The sequence below is a fragment of the Nelusetta ayraudi genome, unplaced genomic scaffold (assembly GCF_046127955.1).
Source record: "Nelusetta ayraudi isolate G7.1 ecotype Tasmania unplaced genomic scaffold, CSIRO-AGI_Nayr_v1 ptg000090l, whole genome shotgun sequence".
Lineage (NCBI taxonomy): Eukaryota > Metazoa > Chordata > Actinopteri > Tetraodontiformes > Monacanthidae > Nelusetta > Nelusetta ayraudi.
Genome location: NW_027466140.1, coordinates 4,350,250 through 4,370,000, shown reverse-complemented (window position 1 = coordinate 4,370,000; position 19,751 = coordinate 4,350,250). Strand labels below are relative to the sequence as shown.

Sequence of the window (19,751 nt, the reverse complement as noted above, 5' to 3'; positions counted from 1 at the left end):
TATGTTTTTGGCACTTGGTGCCGTAATAATTACAGATTTTTTTGTCATCACACAGGACGAAAAGCCTTTCAGCTCAGTCCAGTTCAGCAGGATCCAGTACTTCCAGTGTAGCCGTCCCGCTCAAGTCCAACGTGCTGCCAGAAAGCCAGGAGAAACCTGTACGATGCTTTTGAGTGCCATGGACCCGTTTATGTCCCAGAATTATTATTCTTCAAATTGACTGTGTCTCTGTGTCTCGGTCACCACAGGCTCCTGCGGTGGTGCAGGTCAGTGCAAGCCCAGATTTAGAAGTTGAGAGGCTCTTCAAGAAGAGCATCAAGCGACATTCAAGGCCCAATGGTTTGTATTTTTTCAATAGCAGGCCTAAATACTGCCCTGTATCACAGCATTTACAGCAGCTTGATAATGTTTTGTTTATTATTATTATTATTATTATTATTATTATAAAAGAGTTTGTATCAACTATGGACCTGCACAACGAGCCCGGCGCTCCAGACCCCTCAATGGGGAGCAGAAGTCGCTCTGTACCGGGCCTGGACATCAAGGCAAGTGGCATTGATTTGTTTTTGCCATGAATGCACTCATTCAACTTAACCCTTAATACATTTATTTTAATTGCGAGCAAATACGTCTGTCTTGCCATGCACGACACAGTGCATCAGACTGGTTTTTCCTGTGTGATTGACATGAAGATAAAGCAGCCAAGCAAGAGTAAAGCAACAGAGTAGGAAGTTCACTTAAAGCCATCGCAGTATTTGCCTCTAATCCATTCTGCTGAAGGTTTTCCACTATTTGTAGTTAACTAACTCTCTGCCAAATTATGCCACGGGTCATTAATTAACTTCTGTTTGTGTCAGTAAAGCAGAGCAGAGGTTGAAACTTGTCGCTGCCTTTGTCCAAGACTGTCGTTGTTCCCACACTTAATCTATTATCCCAAAGAGAGTAATTAAGGGACGATGGAGGCGTTTGATTGGTTTATTCCCTGTAATCACAACCTCATTGATTGTCATTATGCTTTTTTTTTCTTGCTAAAGAAAAAAATGTCCCTAATGGATTTCTTTTTTCTTTCTTTTTTTGCAGGAAGTCGGAGAGGAGGAGGAGGAGGAGGACGAGGATATCGACAACTTGGTTAACTTTCATAAAAAAGCGATGGTTACGAGCTCATCCAGCCTGAGCAGCTCTAAGGTAAAACTATTGACTTTTTCTGCCACGCTTGCCGGCCTTGTCCTCTCTGAGGAAGAAGCTCATTATGTTTCTCAGAATGGAAGCCAAGTTAGATCATCTAAAAAGATTATCTATAACCTCAGGGCCTCCTCTGGCATATTAGGAAATGCTTAAAAGGTTTGTAATGCAGAATAAAGTGTTTCTATAGTTACCAAAGCCCCAGGGGAGGGACCAGTATACAATCACACGGTCCCTCGGGATGCAGGTGGACGTAATCATTCTATTCACTGCTTATTATTTTAGCTCTCTCTTGTGTTTGTGTCTGCTTTCTTTATCTGTTCTAATTAAATAATCTTAATTACACATCTGCCTGGTGTTGCTATCGTTGAAATAAAACGGGGGAGTTGTGAAGGCTTATTTGCTCAGCCGAGGTCTGTTTATGTGATTCCAGAGCACGTTGGGCAGCCTGATGAGCATCTACAGCGAGTCCGGCGACTTTGACAGCGTGGAGGTGAGCGGAGACATCGTCTTCTCCTTAACCTACAACAAAGAAACCCAGAGCCTGCAGCTCTTCATCAAGGAGTGCCAGGGGCTGGCCTACGGTGATACCTCCCGGCACTTCTCCAGCCCGTAAATATTCAAAAAAAATAACTCCTCCACGCAGCTCTGCAACACAAAACGCGCACTTCTTCTTCTTCAAACTGTGGTGCTGATTGCGGCAGCGGGAGCGGTCGTCACTTAACGCCGCGCAAACCGCCCCGGCTGGACCCATGAGTGATGTTAACGCTGCCCTGATCAGTGCAGATAAAAGATTACTGCACTTACAGAGGCTGTATAATCACATCCCCAGAGGTGATGGCTTGACTTTCAAAAGGAAAGCGAGTGTCAACATGCATGCTAATGGAATTTAGTCAGGAAAACTCAGCCCCGGCCAAGAGTAACTCTGTGTTTGACAGCCTTTTTGTTGTTTCCAGTTACATCAAATGTTACCTGCTGCCGGATAAGTCCCGTCAGAGCAAACGGAAGACTAGCACCAAGAGGAACACCATCAACCCTGTGTACAACGAGACACTGAAGGTGAAGGTTTACACCTGCCGCTCCTGCGCTGCGTCCTGTTGACTCACTCGCGCTCCCAGTTCAGCCACCTCCCGCCGTGACGCTTGCAGACCCTGGACACACCCGCAACTGTGCTTAGCATGTGTATTTACATTGCAGATTAAATTAGCTGTAGTCAAATATTGGTTTTCGTCTCGTCAGCAGATGTACAGGCTGCTGAGATACAGTGACAAAAACCGAGGAGGTCAGCCGGATGCACTCATTCGAAAGTAGCGGATGCTCATAAGAAGAATATTTCAAATGAAAGAGAATGGCTTGAAATAAAGTCTAAATCCATCTTTGTCTTTAGTCAAGTCTCCATATGGTGTAAAATTGTCTTCACCGGTATTTTTTGTTTTTGCTTTGCTTGCTCCGCTTTTTAATCATCATCATCATCATCATCATGTTGAGAATCCTCCTCTTCCTTCTTATCCTCCTCTTCCTGCTCTGTCATGTGCACCACCAGTACTCAGTCAGCTACTCCCAGCTGATGACTCGCTCCTTGCTGATATCCGTTTGGCACCACGGTCGCTTAAAACGGAACACCTTCCTGGGAGAGGTGGAGATCCCTCTGGACTCCAGAAACCTGGATTCCCTGTTAATCGAGCGCATGGCTCTAATGTCCAAGGTACTCAGCCTCACAATTGTGTGTAGACAAAAAAACAAGACAGTACTTTAAGAAAAGGTCAAAGGTTACTCATTATTGTTTGCAGTTTTTTTTCTTCTCAGAAGATGCATTTCCTGCATGTGATGTCCTTTTTCTTGACAGGCCTCCGTTTCCTCAACGTCGACCTTCAGTCAGTACAAAGGCGAGCTTGTGATCTCCTTGAAGTACGTCACTCCCCAAAAGACGACGGCTGAGAAAACTAAAGGTGAGACGCTGAGGAACCTCGAGCTGTGATCCGGGCGGTTTCTAACCAGTTGCCTCGTTTCCACTTAGCAAAAAAATCTGTGCCTGTGGACGGTGGAGAGCTGCACGTCCTTATTAAGGAGGCAAATAACTTGATCGCCATGAAAGCTGCAGGGTTATCAGACACCTTTGTGAAAAGGTTGGACTTAATCCCTTCTCTCTGTCTCTTTGGTGCAATCCTCCGATCTCTGTGTCCGTGCACGCCGGCTGACCTCTGTTGTTCCGTGACTTTGCAGTTACTTGCATCCAAGCAAATCAAAGAGCATGAAGAGGAAGACTCCGGTGGTGAAGAAGAGCCTGGATCCCAATTACAACCACACGTTTGTGTACGGCGGGCTGACTCTGGAGCAGCTGAGGGGGATGTGCCTGGAGCTGACCGTGTGGGACAGGGAGGCCATGCTGAGCAACGAGTTCCTCGGGGGAGTTCGCCTCAGCAGTGGGAAAGGTGAGATCATTCTCTCGATCCATCTCTCATTCACCTTCAGCTTGCAGCATTTTAATTTGTATGGTTTTAGTCCAAACTGCTGCCACTGTTGTGCTGAGGAATTTCACTCACTGGTTAATTCCTCTGTGAAATAAGTTATTTTGGCCTATGAGACACTTGTACAAAATGCATTTATTATGGAATCCACTCTGTATTTCCTAAAAATTCAAATGCAAAGAAATTCTTTAGTTTATGCACTAAGACTGGTCTATGTGTTTGTGATGTCATAGAATCTTTGTTTCTGGTTATTGTCGTTCTTGGTCGTAATTTTTTTCATGGAAAAAAAATCACTGTGTACAAGAGACTAATTGCATGTCCCTGAGGGTAAATTATTAAATAAATATTTTTTTAAGGGATAAGCCCATCATTTTCACATTGAATTTTATTGTGGAGGATTATTTCCTGCACATCGTTGGCATTTGGATTAAATGAAAAAAAAATTTTTTTTTCATTGGTAACATCTGATTTCTGCCTTCACCGTGCGTCTTTCATCGCCGCAGGCAATGTGTTAATAGGAAAAGAGGAAGTGCAGATGGACTCCGTTGGGGAGGAAGTCAATTTGTGGCACAAGATGATGCAATACCCTGACTCGTGGGCAGAGGGCACTCTTCCACTGCGGTCCACCATGGAGAAGACAAAGGGCAAATGAGGACAGTGAAGGCCCGAACACTCACAATAACAATCCCAGGACGGCAAAGGGGAGGAAGCGGTGGGGGGCGAGGGCCGAGCGTGGATTAATTGTGCTTTGCAAGATTATCAGACCAGACGGCAGTCGACTGATGTGAACTGCAGGCGGAGACGCAAATTCCGTCTCTCTGAGTACAGACCATCGAGATTCTGACATACGTACTGTGCCAGTGATTCCATGTCAAGACTTTGTTCTTGTTTATACCGTTTCTAAAGAGGGCAAGAAGACTAAATAACGTATCTCACGTATAGAATATACTTTTAGACATATTTTAAACGTCTCTGTGGTCTGCATGTTTCAAATGGTATTTTAATAAAGTAACTATTTACATTTTTTAGAATAAGGTTTTTGTTTGTATGCCTTGCCTGCCCGTCTATCCATCACCTCTGCCCAAATGTGAACAGCACATCAGTGACGACTCCACTCCAGGAAAACTTTAATTTCTGCATTCAGATGTCTCTCCTGTGGACTGGGTGAAGTCTGCACCCTCCTGTCTGTAAAGCAACTGAAGCATTAAGCTGAGTTCTCCAAGCTGCCCTGCTCAGGGTTTGTCTCCAAACTGTAAACTGTGGATTTATTGCAGGAGTGCTTCATAACACACAATGATGACATGATGACGCCCCTTTTAATAACCAAGGCTAACAAGTTTAAAGAGTTTACTTATGTTTTACTTATGTAACTGATGTTTTGCACTTTTCTTCCATATATTACAAATGCATAAAAACAATATCTTGCACATGAGACGACCCACCCGCAAAAATGATCAAATGGTTCCTTTTTTTAAATGTTACAACTCTTCAAAGATGTTTTATGTTTCTCTCTTGGTGACTGATGTACTTTGAAGTAATAAAGATCTTACCTGCCTTTTTGATATGTGTCTCAACTCTGTTCACAATTGTAAAACAAGCTGAAGAATAAAACACTCACGTCTGCTCCTGGCTATTGGAGTTGGTTCCAACCGAGTGATGAAAATTACAACAGCACAAAAACCCTTCACACACATTTAACTCAAAATCTGATGCATCTGTGGCAAATATATTGCATTTCTAAACAAGATTTGTTCATTTTTTTGCATTCCTGTTTTTTCTGGTGAACATGTGATACATAGATAAACAGTGCCAGCACTTCAGTGTCGTGAGAATCACATTTAAACATGACAACAGCCTCCCTGTTTGCCTTTGTCACTGCTAACCCAAAATGGCAACTAGAGTTCTTCGGTAACTTCTTCATCACAGAAGCTCCTTTTTTCTTCCAGCTTCTCTCGCTCCTCTTCTGTCATCACAAAGTGGTCTATGTAGGAGAACAGCTCCTCCGAAGCCATGGGGATGATGAAGCGCTCGCGGTCCAGCCCGAGCTCATCCAGCAGCAGCATGCTGAAGTACGACCTGGAGATTCTGAATGCTTGTCTGCAAAAAAAAAAAAGAAAAGAAAATGTGCAAATACACAGAATCAGAATTCAATGAGCGGCTTGTGCAAGTAGCTCATTCTGTCTTTGCCATGCTTGACAATTCTGTACATTTCTCTTTGTAATGCATTTGTTTTGCATGCAGTCATCTGTAAATGCTCTCAAGTGCCATCAGCGGTTCAGAGAATGTTCACAGTGGCGAATAAGGATATACGCTTTAGTGGGGACAGCTAAAAGTAAGGTGGCATCAGAACAAATAACTGTGGACTCAGACAGTGAAACAATGTGCTGAAAGATGTGACAAACATTCTATTTGATGCAGAACAACAAAGAGTTTTGGTCGCAATTCTACAACCAAAACTCTTTGGACTACGCCAAAACCGCATACCTCAGAGAAAATGAAAACTTTTGGAAAACTTTTTCCTAATTAGATTTCCTATCTATGTTTGATGACACAGGGAGTCAGCACCCTGCTTTGGGATTTCATTTTCTCGTTCTGCTGCCCTTGTCTGTTTAAACAGTGGCTTATCTTCAAGTGCACTTTCACCATTTACAGTCAAACTAACAGAGCTCTTCCTTTTTATTGGGTGGGGGAGGATGAGCAGGCTTCAGTTCTAGTCCGAATGAGCGTTGCGTAACAGCATTTCATCCAGCACTAAGCAAAGAAAGGCACTGGACGACCGAGAGACGAAGGACGCACCTCAGGCCCTCGACGACCTCGGTGGTGAGCAGGTTCTCTTTGATGCGACCCGTCTCGCGAGGCGGCGAGCCCAGGAGCTCGATGACGGTCACGCGCCTCAGGTCCAATCCGCAGTCGGCTTTCTGCGTGAGACACGGGCGGTCAGACCTTAAAAAAAAAACTTGAAGGCGTGTGAAGCCAGCGCTCACCTGTATCATGAGGTTCTGAAGCTGGTAGTCCGAGTCGGTTATGTTGGGCGCGGACAGAATCAGCAGCCTCCTCTTTTCGTAGAACTGATCCAGGAGAGCGTTGACCGTCTTCACATCGTATTTTATCTCCATGGCTACAAACACAGAGAGAGAGAGAGAAACATTGTGCATTCAAACTGCCCGCTGTGACCTGATCTGTTCGCCGCAAGCTGGCGACGATGCGCTCTCAACGCAGACTCACGGACACACTGCGCGGGGCTTCCCTCCCAGTTGCGGTTGAACTGGCAGACGCGGCTCGCCACCCCTCTGAGCTCGTAGCCGCCGTCGCAGTGGTACTCGCACGTGGCGCCGTAGTTGTTGCCGTCAGAGGAGCAGCTGAGGGAGCCGTGCATGGGTGGAAACAGAGTCGGGCATCTCCTCACTGCAGGAACGGCATAGGTAGATAGATAGATAGATAGATAGATAGATAGATAGATAGATAGATAGATAGATAGAGAGATAGATAGATGTGAAACTCAGAAAATCCAAGTTACTGACCTACTTACTTACTTCCTACTTACCCTCAACGCGTATGATGAACTTGCAGGCCGCTCTGTTCCTGGCTTGGTCGTACACCTTGTAGCGGATGATGTTCATGCCCTCTTTGAAGTCTGTGTCTGGTTCCTGGCCCGTTAATATGACGCTGCATAGAGAGAGCAGACACAATGCACATTGTTTCTACTCGTTTTTAAGGCTAGGACTTATGAAACATTCTCTTAATTTCTTAGTTTTGTCTGTGAGTGAGCTTAAAAGAAATGAGGAAAGTTCATAACCCAGAGGTCAGCCTGTTTTGGGCAGGGTAAGGAAAAGCATCAGTTTTATCTGGGATAAACAGAGGGCTAAATAGGTTGCTATGTAGGCCGCTCCTCTGGAGCCCAAGATGAAAAATACTCATAAATGTGAGAGATGTGGGATCTTAATAGCACGGTCAGGAAAGGGAAGGAGAGCTGCGACCTACTTGAGGGATTTATCAGCAGTATCAGTCGCCACGGGGGGGTCCCAGGTCACCATCGCTGTGAGCTTCCCAGGCTCGGCAGCTTTGAGTCTGGACGGAGGGCATTTGATCTTCGGCGGATCAGTATCTGAAATAAATAGGCGGTCACAGAGATGCGCAGTGAGGAAGGAAAACCGTCTATTAAAATGGCACAAGTGTTTCCAGAAGGCTCGACAGTGAGAGTCACATCCGGCACAACTGAGAGGCTGAGAGAATCTCTGGACTAAGGCCAAATAGTGAAGAGGCAGGAAACGATGCTTGCATGTGCTGTGAGAAACACTGCTCCTGACTGCCAGAGTTGTCAGAGAAGTTGTCAGCATTACAGTTTGTGGCAAAGACAAAAAAAAAAAAATCCAGAGTCCAGAGCCATTAAAAAAAAACACGACATATATGATGCTTGATGTTCTGTGGAGACAGGCTGCGTTACCTGAGCACTCTGGCTGCCCTCCGCTCCACGAGCCGCTGTGCTGGCACATGCGCGAGTGCTGGCCCTCGATGCGGTAGCCCGTGTCGCAGGTGAACTGACACGTGGAGTCCACTTCAAAGCCGTGAGTGCAGGTGTACCTGCCGCGGTCGATGAGGGGCAGCACGCGGCAACGCATTTCTGAAAAGTCCGTGAACGGACAGGAAATATGAAGATGGTATCGAAGCAGTGAGTTTTTCCTCACTAGGCGGCATTGAGTGTCCACGTACTGCGGCAGAAGGCCGTCCCAGACCAGCGCCGGCTGGCCAGGCAGCTGATGGATCTGCTGCCCTGCAGCTTGTAGCCCCGATCGCAGCTCATCTGGCAGCGGGTTCCCAGCGTGCTCTGGTAGGCCCTGCCCCGAGGGGAGTGGCAGCTGACCTCACCATTGGTCAGGCCGGGAGAGTGGCACCAGTGTGGGTCTGCAGTGGGCGAAAGAGTCTGATTAGAAGATGTTAAAAAAGGAAAAAAGAGTAATGATGACAAAAGACAACTTTTGTTTAAATTACAATCAATCAATCAAAGTGTCTTATGTGTATAGCCCACATTTGCAAATCAAAAAAAACTATTTTCCTCAAAGGATTTTACATTCTCTGCTGATGCAACGCTCTCTGACCCTTTGACCCTTGAACAAGGTGAGGAAAACCTAAAAATCCAGACAGGAAAAGAAAAGAGGAAGGATCGTTCTCTCCTAATGCCATGCAAGTCTATGGGGTCAAAAGTCAACTTTGTCCTAGAGACATGGGACCACTTGCAGGTTCATCAGGATCCCTCAAGACACAGCCACGTCACATTTGGGGCTTCTAGCCCGTGAGGAACCCCGAAACCCTAACCCTAATTCCAGCAGTAACCCTAACCCTAACCCTAATTCCAGCATTAACCCTAACCCTAACCCTAACCCTAATTCCAGCCTTATCGCTAACCCCAATGCCATGCAAATCTATGGGGTCAAAAGTCAACTTTGTCCTAGAGACATGGGACCACTTGCAGGTTCATCAGGATCCCTGAAGACACAGCCATGTCACATTTGGGGCTTATAGCGCATGAGGAACCCCGAAACCCTAACCCTAATTCCAGCTTTAACCCTAACCCTAACCCTAACCCTAATTTCAGCCTTATCGCTAACCCTAATGCCATGCAAATCTATGGGGTCAAAAGTCAACTTTGTCCTAGAGACATGGGACCACTTGCAGGTTCATCAGGATCCCTCAAGACACAGCCACGTCAAATTTGGGGCTTCTAGCCCATGAGGAACCCCGAAACCCTAACCCTAATTCCAGCATTAACCCTAACCCTAACCCTAACCCTAATTACAGCCTTATTGCTAACCCTAATTCCATGCAAATCTATGGGGTCAAAAGTCAACTTTGTCATAGAGACATGGGACCACTTGCAGGTTCATCAGGATCCCTGAAGACACAGCCATGTCACATTTGGGGCTTCTAGCCCATAAGGAACCCCGAAACCCTAACCCTAATTCCAGCATTAACCCTAACCCTAACCCTAACCCTAATTACAGCCTTATTGCTAACCCTAATTCCATGCAAATCTATGGGGTCAAAAGTCAACTTTGTCCTAGAGACATGGGACCACTTGAAGGTTCATCAGGATCCCTCAAGACACAGCCATGTCACATTTAGGGCTTCTAGCCCATGAGGAACCCCGAAACCCGAACCCTAACCCTAACCCTAATTCCAGCCTTATCGCTAACCCTAATGCCATGCAAATCTATGGGGTCAAAAGTCAACTTTGTCCTAGAGACACGGGACCACTTGCAGGTTCATCAGGATCCCTCAAGACACAGCCATGTCACATTTGGGCTTCTAGCCCATGAGGAACCCCGAAACCCTAACCCTAATTCCAGCATTAACCCTAACCCTAACCCTAACCCTAATTCCAGCCTTATCGCTAACCCTAATGCCATGCAAATCTATGGGGTCAAAAGTCAACTTTGTCATAGAGACATGGGACCACTTGCAGGTTCATCAGGATCCCTCAAGACACAGCCATGTCACATTTGGGGCTTATAGCGCATGAGGAACCCCGAAACCCTAACCCTAATTCCAGCTTTAACCCTAACCCTAACCCTAACCCTAATTTCAGCCTTATCGCTAACCCTAATGCCATGCAAATCTATGGGGTGAAAAGTCAACTTTGTCCTAGAGACATGGGACCACTTGCAGGTTCATCAGGATCCCTCAAGACACAGCTACGTCAAATTTGGGGCTTCTAGCCCATGAGGAACCCCGAAACCCTAACCCTAATTCCAGCATTAACCCTAACCCTAACCCTAACCCTAATTACAGCCTTATTGCTAACCCTAATTCCATGCAAATCTATGGGGTCAAAAGTCAACTTTGTCCTAGAGACATGGTAACCCTAACCCTAACCCTAATTCTAGCTTTATTGTTAACCCTAATTCCATGCAAATCTATGGGGTCAAAAATCAACTTTGTCCTAGAGACATGGGACCACTTGCAGTTTCATCAGGATCCCTCAAGACACAGCCATGTCACATTTGGGGCTTCTAGCCCATGAGGAACCCCGAAACCCTAACCCTAACCCTAACCCTAATTCAAGCCTTATCGCTAACCCTAATGCCATGCAAATCTATGGGGTCAAAAGTCAACTTTGTCCTAGAGACATGGGACCACTTGCAGGTTCATCAGGATCCCTCAAGACACAGCCACGTCAAATTTGGGGCTTCTAGCCCATGAGGAACCCCGAAACCCTAACCCTAATTCCAGCATTAACCCTAACCCTAACCCTAACCCTAATTACAGCCTTATTGCTAACCCTAATTCCATGCAAATCTATGGGGTCAAAAGTCAACTTTGTCATAGAGACATGGGACCACTTGCAGGTTCATCAGGATCCCTGAAGACACAGCCATGTCACATTTGGGGCTTCTAGCCCATAAGGAACCCCGAAACCCTAACCCTAATTCCAGCATTAACCCTAACCCTAACCCTAACCCTAATTACAGCCTTATTGCTAACCCTAATTCCATGCAAATCTATGGGGTCAAAAGTCAACTTTGTCCTAGAGACATGGGACCACTTGAAGGTTCATCAGGATCCCTCAAGACACAGCCATGTCACATTTAGGGCTTCTAGCCCATGAGGAACCCCGAAACCCGAACCCTAACCCTAACCCTAATTCCAGCCTTATCGCTAACCCTAATGCCATGCAAATCTATGGGGTCAAAAGTCAACTTTGTCCTAGAGACACGGGACCACTTGCAGGTTCATCAGGATCCCTCAAGACACAGCCATGTCACATTTGGGCTTCTAGCCCATGAGGAACCCCGAAACCCTAACCCTAATTCCAGCATTAACCCTAACCCTAACCCTAACCCTAATTCCAGCCTTATCGCTAACCCTAATGCCATGCAAATCTATGGGGTCAAAAGTCAACTTTGTCATAGAGACATGGGACCACTTGCAGGTTCATCGGGATCCCTCAAGACACAGCCATGTCACATTTGGGGCTTCTAGCCCATGAGGAACCCCGAAACCCTAACCCTAACCCTAATTCCAGCCTTATCGCTAACCCTAATGCCATGCAAATCTATGGGGTCAAAAGTCAACTTTGTCCTAGAGACACGGGACCACTTGCAGGTTCATCAGGATCCCTCAAGACACAGCCATGTCACATTTGGGCTTCTAGCCCATGAGGAACCCCGAAACCCTAACCCTAATGCCAGCATTAACCCTAACCCTAACCCTAATTACAGCCTTATCGCTAACCCTAATGCCATGCAAATCTATGAGGTCAAAAGTCAACTTTGTCCTAGAGACATGGGACCACTTGCAGGTTCATCAGGATCCCTGAAGACACAGCCATGTCACATTTGGGGCTTCTAGCCCATGAGGAACCCCGAAACCCTAATCCTAACCCTAACCCTAATTCCAGGCTTATCGCTAACCCTAATGCCATGCAAATCTATGGGGTCAAAAGTCAACTTTGTCCTAGAGACACGGGACCACTTGCAGGTTCATCAGGATCCCTCAAGACACAGCCATGTCACATTTGGGCTTCTAGCCCATGAGGAACCCCGAAACCCTAACCCTAATGCCAGCATTAACCCTAACCCTAACCCTAATTACAGCCTTATCGCTAACCCTAATGCCATGTAAATCTATGAGGTCAAAAGTCAACTTTGTCCTAGAGACACGGGACCACTTGCAGGTTCATCAGGATCCCTGAAGACACAGCCATGTCACATTTGGGGCTTCTAGCCCATGAGGAACCCCGAAACCCTAACCCTAACCCTAACCCTAATTCCAGACTTATCGCTAACCCTAATGCCATGCAAATCTATGGGGTCAAAAGTCAACTTTGTCCTAGAGACACGGGACCACTCGCAGGTTCATCAGGATCCCTGAAGACACAGCCATGTCACATTTGGGCTTCTAGCCCATGAGGAACCCCGAAACCCTAACCCTAACCCTAACCCTAATTACAGCCGAATCGCTAACCCTAATGCCATGCAAATCTATGGGGTCAAAAGTCAACTTTGTCCTAGAGACATGGGACCACTTGCAGGTTCATCAGGATCCCTGAAGACACAGCCATGTCACATTTGGGGCTTATAGCGCATGAGGAACCCCGAAACCCTAACCCTAATTCCAGCTTTAACCCTAACCCTAACCCTAACCCTAATTTCAGCCTTATCGCTAAACCTAATGCCATGCAAATCTATGGGGTGAAAAGTCAACTTTGTCCTAGAGACATGGGACCACTTGCAGGTTCATCAGGATCCCTCAAGACACAGCCACGTCAAATTTGGGGCTTCTAGCCCATGAGGAACCCCGAAACCCTAACCCTAATTCCAGCATTAACCCTAACCCTAACCCTAACCCTAATTACAGCCTTATTGCTAACCCTAATTCCATGCAAATCTATGGGGTCAAAAGTCAACTTTGTCCTAGAGACATGGTAACCCTAACCCTAACCCTAATTCTAGCTTTATTGTTAACCCTAATTCCATGCAAATCTATGGGGTCAAAAATCAACTTTGTCCTAGAGACATGGGACCACTTGCAGTTTCATCAGGATCCCTCAAGACACAGCCATGTCACATTTGGGGCTTCTAGCCCATGAGGAACCCCGAAACCCTAACCCTAACCCTAACCCTAATTCAAGCCTTATCGCTAACCCTAATGCCATGCAAATCTATGGGGTCAAAAGTCAACTTTGTCCTAGAGACATGGGACCACTTGCAGGTTCATCAGGATCCCTCAAGACACAGCCATGTCACATTTGGGGCTTCTAGCCCATGGGGAACCCCGAAAACCTAACCCTAATTCCAGCTTTAACCCTAACCCTAACCCTAACCCTAATTCCAGCCTTATCGCTAACCCTAATGCCATGCAAATCTATGGGGTCAAAAGTCAACTTTGTCCTAGAGACATGGGACCACTTGCAGGTTCATCAGGATCCCTCAAAACACAGCCACGTCAAATTTGGGGCTTCTAGCCCATGAGGAACCCCGAAACCCTAACCCTAATTCCAGCATTAACCCTAACCCTAACCCTAACCCTAATTACAACCTTATTGCTAACCCTAATTCCATGCAAATCTATGGGGTCAAAAGTCAACTTTGTCATAGAGACATGGGACCACTTGCAGGTTCATCAGGATCCCTCAAGACACAGCCATGTCACATTTGGGGCTTCTAGCCCATAAGGAACCCCGAAGCCCTAACCCTAATTCCAGCATTAACCCTAACCCTAACCCTAATTCTAGCCTTATTGCTAACCCTAATGCCATGCAAATCTATGGGGTCAAAAATCAACTTTGTCCTAGAGACATGGGACCACTTGCAGGTTCATCAGGATCCCTCAAGACACAGCCATGTCACATTTGGGGCTTCTAGCCCATGAGGAACCCCGAAACCCTAACCCTAACCCTAACCCTAATTCCAGCCTTATCACTAACCCTAATGCCATGCAAATCTATGGGGTCAAAAGTCAACTTTGTCCTAGAGACATGGGACCACTTGCAGGTTCATCAGGATCCCTCAAGACACAGCCATGTCACATTTGGGGCTTCTAGCCCATGAGGAACCCCGAAACCCTAACCCTAATTCCAGCATTAACCCTAACCCTAACCCTAATCCTAATTCCAGCCTAATTGCTAACCTTAATTCCATGCAAATCTATGGGGTCAAAAGTCAACTTTGTCCTAGAGACATGGGACCACTTGCAGGTTCATCAGGATCCCTGAAGACACAGCCATGTCACATTTGGGGCTTATAGCCAATGAGGAACCCCGAAACCCTAACCCTAATTTCAGCTTTAACCCTAACCCTAACCCTAACCCTAATTACGGCCTTATTGCTAACCCTAATTCCATGCAAATCTATGGGGTCAAAAGTCAACTTTGTCCTAGAGACATAGGACCACTTGCAGGTTCATCAGGATCCCTCAAGACACAGCCATGTCACATTTGGGGCTTCTAGCCCATGAGGAACCCCGAAACCCTAACCCTAATTCCAGCATTAACCCTAACCCTAACCCTAATTCCAGCCTTATCGCTAACCCTAATTCCATGCAAATCTATGGGGTCAAAATTCAACATTGTCCTAGAGACATGGGACCACTTGCAGGTTCATCAGGATCCCTCAAGACACAGCCATGTCACATTTGGGGCTTCTAGCCCATGAGGAACCACGAAACCCTAACCCTAACCCTAACCCTAATTCCAGTCTTATCGCTAACCCTAATGCCATGCAAATCTATGGGGTCAAAAGTCAACTTTGTCCTAGAGACATGGGACCACTTGCAGGTTCATCAGGATCCCTCAAGACACAGCCATGTCACATTTGGGGCTTCTAGCCCATGAGGAACCCCGAAACCCTAACCCTAATTCCAGCATTAACCCTAACCCTAACCCTAACCCTAACCCTAATTCCAGCCTTATCGCTAACCCTAATTCCATGCAAATCTATGGGGTCAAAAGTCAACTTTGTCCTGGAGACATGGGACCACTTGCAGGTTCATCAGGATCCCTCAAGACACAGCCATGTCACATTTGGGGCTTCTAGCCCATGAGGAACCACGAAACCCTAACCCTAACCCTAACCCTAATTACAGCCTTATCGCTAACCCTAATGCCATGCAAATCTATGGGGTCAAAAGTCAACTTTGTCCTAGAGACATGGGACCACTTGCAGGTTCATCAGGATCCCTCAAGACACAGCCATGTCACATTTGGGGCTTCTAGCCCATGAGGAACCCCGAAACCCTAACCCTAATTCCAGCATTAACCCTAACCCTAACCCTAATTCCAGCCTTATCGCTAACCCTAATTCCATGCAAATCTATGGGGTCAAAAGTCAACTTTGTCCTGGAGACATGGGACCACTTGCAGGTTCATCAGGATCCCTGAAGACACAGCCATGTCACATTTGGGGCTTCTAGCCCATGAGGAACCCCGAAACCCTAACCCTAATTCCAGCTTTAACCCTAACCCTAACCCTAACCCTAATTTCAGCCTTATCGCTAACCCTAATGCCATGCAAATCTATGGGGTCAAAAGTCAACTTTGTCCTAGAGACATGGGACCACTTGCAGGTTCATCAGGATCCCTCAAGACACAGCCATGTCACATTTGGGGCTTCTAGCCCATGAGGAACCCCGAAACCCTAACCCTAATTCCAGCATTAACCCTAACCCTAACCCTAATTCCAGCCTTATCGCTAACCCTAATTCCATGCAAATCTATGGGGTCAAAATTCAACATTGTCCTAGAGACATGGGACCACTTGCAGGTTCATCAGGATCCCTCAAGACACAGCCATGTCACATTTGGGGCTTCTAGCCCATGAGGAACCACGAAACCCTAACCCTAACCCTAACCCTAATTCCAGTCTTATCGCTAACCCTAATGCCATGCAAATCTATGGGGTCAAAAGTCAACTTTGTCCTAGAGACATGGGACCACTTGCAGGTTCATCAGGATCCCTCAAGACACAGCCATGTCACATTTGGGGCTTCTAGCCCATGAGGAACCCCGAAACCCTAACCCTAATTCCAGCATTAACCCTAACCCTAACCCTAACCCTAACCCTAATTCCAGCCTTATCGCTAACCCTAATTCCATGCAAATCTATGGGGTCAAAAGTCAACTTTGTCCTGGAGACATGGGACCACTTGCAGGTTCATCAGGATCCCTCAAGACACAGCCATGTCACATTTGGGGCTTCTAGCCCATGAGGAACCACGAAACCCTAACCCTAACCCTAACCCTAATTACAGCCTTATCGCTAACCCTAATGCCATGCAAATCTATGGGGTCAAAAGTCAACTTTGTCCTAGAGACATGGGACCACTTGCAGGTTCATCAGGATCCCTCAAGACACAGCCATGTCACATTTGGGGCTTCTAGCCCATGAGGAACCCCGAAACCCTAACCCTAATTCCAGCATTAACCCTAACCCTAACCCTAATTCCAGCCTTATCGCTAACCCTAATTCCATGCAAATCTATGGGGTCAAAAGTCAACTTTGTCCTGGAGACATGGGACCACTTGCAGGTTCATCAGGATCCCTGAAGACACAGCCATGTCACATTTGGGGCTTCTAGCCCATGAGGAACCCCGAAACCCTAACCCTAATTCCAGCTTTAACCCTAACCCTAACCCTAACCCTAATTTCAGCCTTATCGCTAACCCTAATGCCATGCAAATCTATGGGGTCAAAAGTCAACTTTGTCCTAGAGACATGGGACCACTTGCAGGTTCATCAGGATCCCTCAAGACACAGCCACGTCACATTTGGGGCTTCTAGCCCATGAGGAACCCCGAAACCCTAACCCTAATTCCAGCATGGGACCACTTGCAGGTTCATCGGGATCCCTCAAGACACAGCCAAGTCAAATTTATAAAAAATTCTTCGTCCAACGTGGGGCGTGACAGAGAAAGTTTGAGAACCACTGCTCGAGATAATGATGAATATTTATTATGCTGTGTTCAAATTGACTATAAAATGTGTACAAAATTTGAAGGGACATGGGAAATATGTGTTTTAGGGGGCATTCCAGGTATAACATCAACACTTTTGAGAACAACAGCAAAATAATCATATGCAGCACTAACGTCTGTAACGCTACGCGTGGTTGAATTGTTCCTGAATCATGCGCGGGGTTGTTTACATACTGTTGTAGTCCAGCTGAGGAGTGATGTCTTCGTCCGTGGCGTCATGGGTGTCATATTCGACGGTCCCACAGACACCTAAAGATAAGAAAAACAACAGTCAGATTTGAAGTGTTGCAGGCAGAAATGGATTCTTTCGCCTTCCTACCCACGCTAGAAGAGTTCTGGTGCATAGCGGAGGTCACCCAAACCCTGCATCCCTTTCAGATTTCCTTTACTGACATTCCAGTGAAGACACCCCTGGAATCATAATCAGGGATGGAACAACAGCAATCTCATCGCGAGGCCAGCGGACACAAAAAAATTGTGGAGGAGGGAGAGAGAGAGAGAGAGAGCGAGAGAGAGAGAGAGAGAGAGAGAGGGGATGTTTTCGTGCCTTTCGTCAAATGAAATGATCCAGCAGAAATTAGAGCAGGCAGCATGTTTTCATTACTCTCCTGGAGAAGTTTCCTCTCACTCATCCCCTCTAAGAGGCCTGTGTGCCGCAGCGTGGCCTTCTTTCCACATTGTGGCCTATGATTATGTGAGTCTCTCTGCACAATGAAAGCCCCTTTCACTCCTTGACTCCGCCGCTCGCCATTCACAGACGTTTCAACCTTTTGAAATCCTGAGAACGTCTCCAAACTTTCCAGTGTGTCAGCCGCCACGCACCCCTTCCCCCCACCCGCCACTACCCCCCGACAACCCAGCCTCCTGCGCCCCTTCCTCCCTCTCGGCTGCCGTCTCCAACACTACACCACACTTTCCAATAATGAAGATGGACAGCGTCCAACGGCCTCCACCCGCCCCTCCTCCGCCAACGTGTGGATTAAAACTGCCATCAGCGTTTCTCTCATCATAATGAGCAAAATGTTCCCCTCAGCAACACTTCCCGCAGACTAATGTTTCCCCAGATCCCCTTGGAGAGAAATTCATGGAGGAAATAAACAGGCTCACTCATCAGTCTGATGGTATGCGGCACTGCGGGGCTCAAGCACAGACATGCATCACTTGAGGTCACAGGCAACATTAATCTTTAATTGCATCTAGTCGAGTCTGCAGCCGAATGGGGGCTTTTCAGTGAAGAGCAAAGCAGAGGTGACATTCTCTCCCCCCGCGTGCAGCCCTAACGCCAGACAGAAATTCCACCAACTCTGCCGTTGCAAGCGGAAACATTTTAAACTTTAACGTTGCAGATATCAGAAGGAAATAGTTGAGTAAAAATATCAGATGGAGAGAATCAACCATCTTAACTCATTGTAGATGTTCTGAAGAGAAGAGTTTCCCAGTCCACTTCCTCTCCTTGCAGTTCTGTCTCCAATTTTTTGATCATTGTTGTTAATATTGGTCAAGATGTTGCATAACGTGGGACCTGATTTTTCTTCTTCTTCCCCACATCTTAAATCACTTTCCATCGAGGTTGCACTTTCTGGGTTTTCGTTTACTTAAATGGCCCTTTCACCACCATCCTGGAGCTGTGGTGATGCGCTATAGGAAAAAATAGGGTGGAATTATTTATGTTTTCTCATCCACTATAGTGGTTTTCAAGGACACGAAGACGCCGATACGCACTTTGCATGAGACACAACTCATCTCTGGCGCAGACTTGTCTCCTTGTAACACAGTGAGTCACGCTTGCTCATAGTGTGTAGTCAGTTACAGCGGCCCTGTCAAAGGCCTTAATGACAAAGCGAGGCATCCTTTCAATCAGCCCGGGGGTCTCTACAAAGTTAGTGGCAGTGAGCTGTAATCAGACCGAGCCATCGGCAATGAAAGGAAAGAAAGACGCAGCTGAACAGAAACTTGTTTCAAAGTTTGTTTTTTCTAGTTCACATAGTGAGTGACATTGCAGAGACCAAAATCCAAATCCATATTTGGATCTAATGCAGCTGTAACTATGAAGATCTTTTTTCCATATGTTGGAAAGATCTGGGTGGAAAAAAGTTTCTGACTGAGTGAAGACTTGAGGTTTGCAAAGAGACGTTCACAGTTATGAGGGATTTGACAATCATAATATTTTCCTACCTTAAACTGCTATACCAAGCTCACCTGTTAAGCACGAGATCAACACAGCAACCAATCTTCCGAGGTGCATGTCAAAAAAAGAGTATCCTCCTCAGGGGATAGGGGGGGGGGGGGGTTTTGTCCGACTAAGAGCAGATTCTAGAAGTAACAATCAGGACAGGGTTGATCTGTAGTCCGCAATCCAGAGAAAGACCTAGCAGTGGTTTTCCAAAAATGTTTGGAAAAAAACAATACTCAGCAGGGATTGCTGAAGAAAAGAAACAGCGGCGTGTCAGCAGAGTCTCTGAACTGTTTGTCAAGTCTGAATTCTTTCTCTCGGGTTTAATGGCTTCACAGTCAGGACCACGTGGGGGCGCTTTTGGACTGCTCATGTTTATGTTGAGAGTTCCTCCCACTCCGGCAAAAGCCTGTTGAGAATCCCAGTCGCTGCTGTGGTAAATAAACATAGCAAGTCAACG

General features: G+C 46.5%; 2 protein-coding genes across 5 annotated transcripts in view; one reads left to right on the top strand and one right to left on the bottom strand.

The window, feature by feature from the left end:
* sytl4 (synaptotagmin-like 4) overlaps positions 1-5,205 on the top strand; it is an 8,390-nt gene extending 3,185 nt beyond the window's left edge. For 3 of the 4 annotated variants that reach the window (XM_076046601.1, XM_076046604.1, XM_076046603.1), the window contains exons 7-17: positions 56-158; positions 249-339; positions 451-545; positions 1,081-1,185; positions 1,616-1,794; positions 2,139-2,241; positions 2,726-2,887; positions 3,029-3,131; positions 3,200-3,308; positions 3,406-3,614; positions 4,154-5,205. In XM_076046601.1, the coding sequence (XP_075902716.1) occupies positions 56-158; positions 249-339; positions 451-545; positions 1,081-1,185; positions 1,616-1,794; positions 2,139-2,241; positions 2,726-2,887; positions 3,029-3,131; positions 3,200-3,308; positions 3,406-3,614; positions 4,154-4,302 (1,408 nt within the window). In that variant the 3' untranslated portion in view covers positions 4,303-5,205. Of the gene's footprint in view, positions 1-55; positions 159-248; positions 340-450; positions 550-1,080; positions 1,186-1,615; positions 1,795-2,138; positions 2,242-2,725; positions 2,888-3,028; positions 3,132-3,199; positions 3,309-3,405; positions 3,615-4,153 lie in introns of all 4 variants that reach the window. The other variant, XM_076046602.1, reaches the window with a different exon arrangement.
* On the bottom strand, positions 4,985-19,728 carry srpx2 (sushi-repeat containing protein X-linked 2). The gene is made up of 10 exons (XM_076046606.1): positions 19,318-19,728; positions 17,293-17,367; positions 8,361-8,552; positions 8,095-8,271; positions 7,632-7,755; positions 7,195-7,316; positions 6,876-7,055; positions 6,635-6,768; positions 6,447-6,568; positions 4,985-5,747 (listed from the first exon to the last, which is right to left on the bottom strand). Exons 1-10 carry the CDS (start codon positions 19,361-19,363, stop codon positions 5,546-5,548), a joined length of 1,374 nt encoding a protein of 457 aa, XP_075902721.1. The 5' UTR covers positions 19,364-19,728; the 3' UTR covers positions 4,985-5,545.
* Positions 19,729-19,751: the final 23 nt, after the last annotated feature.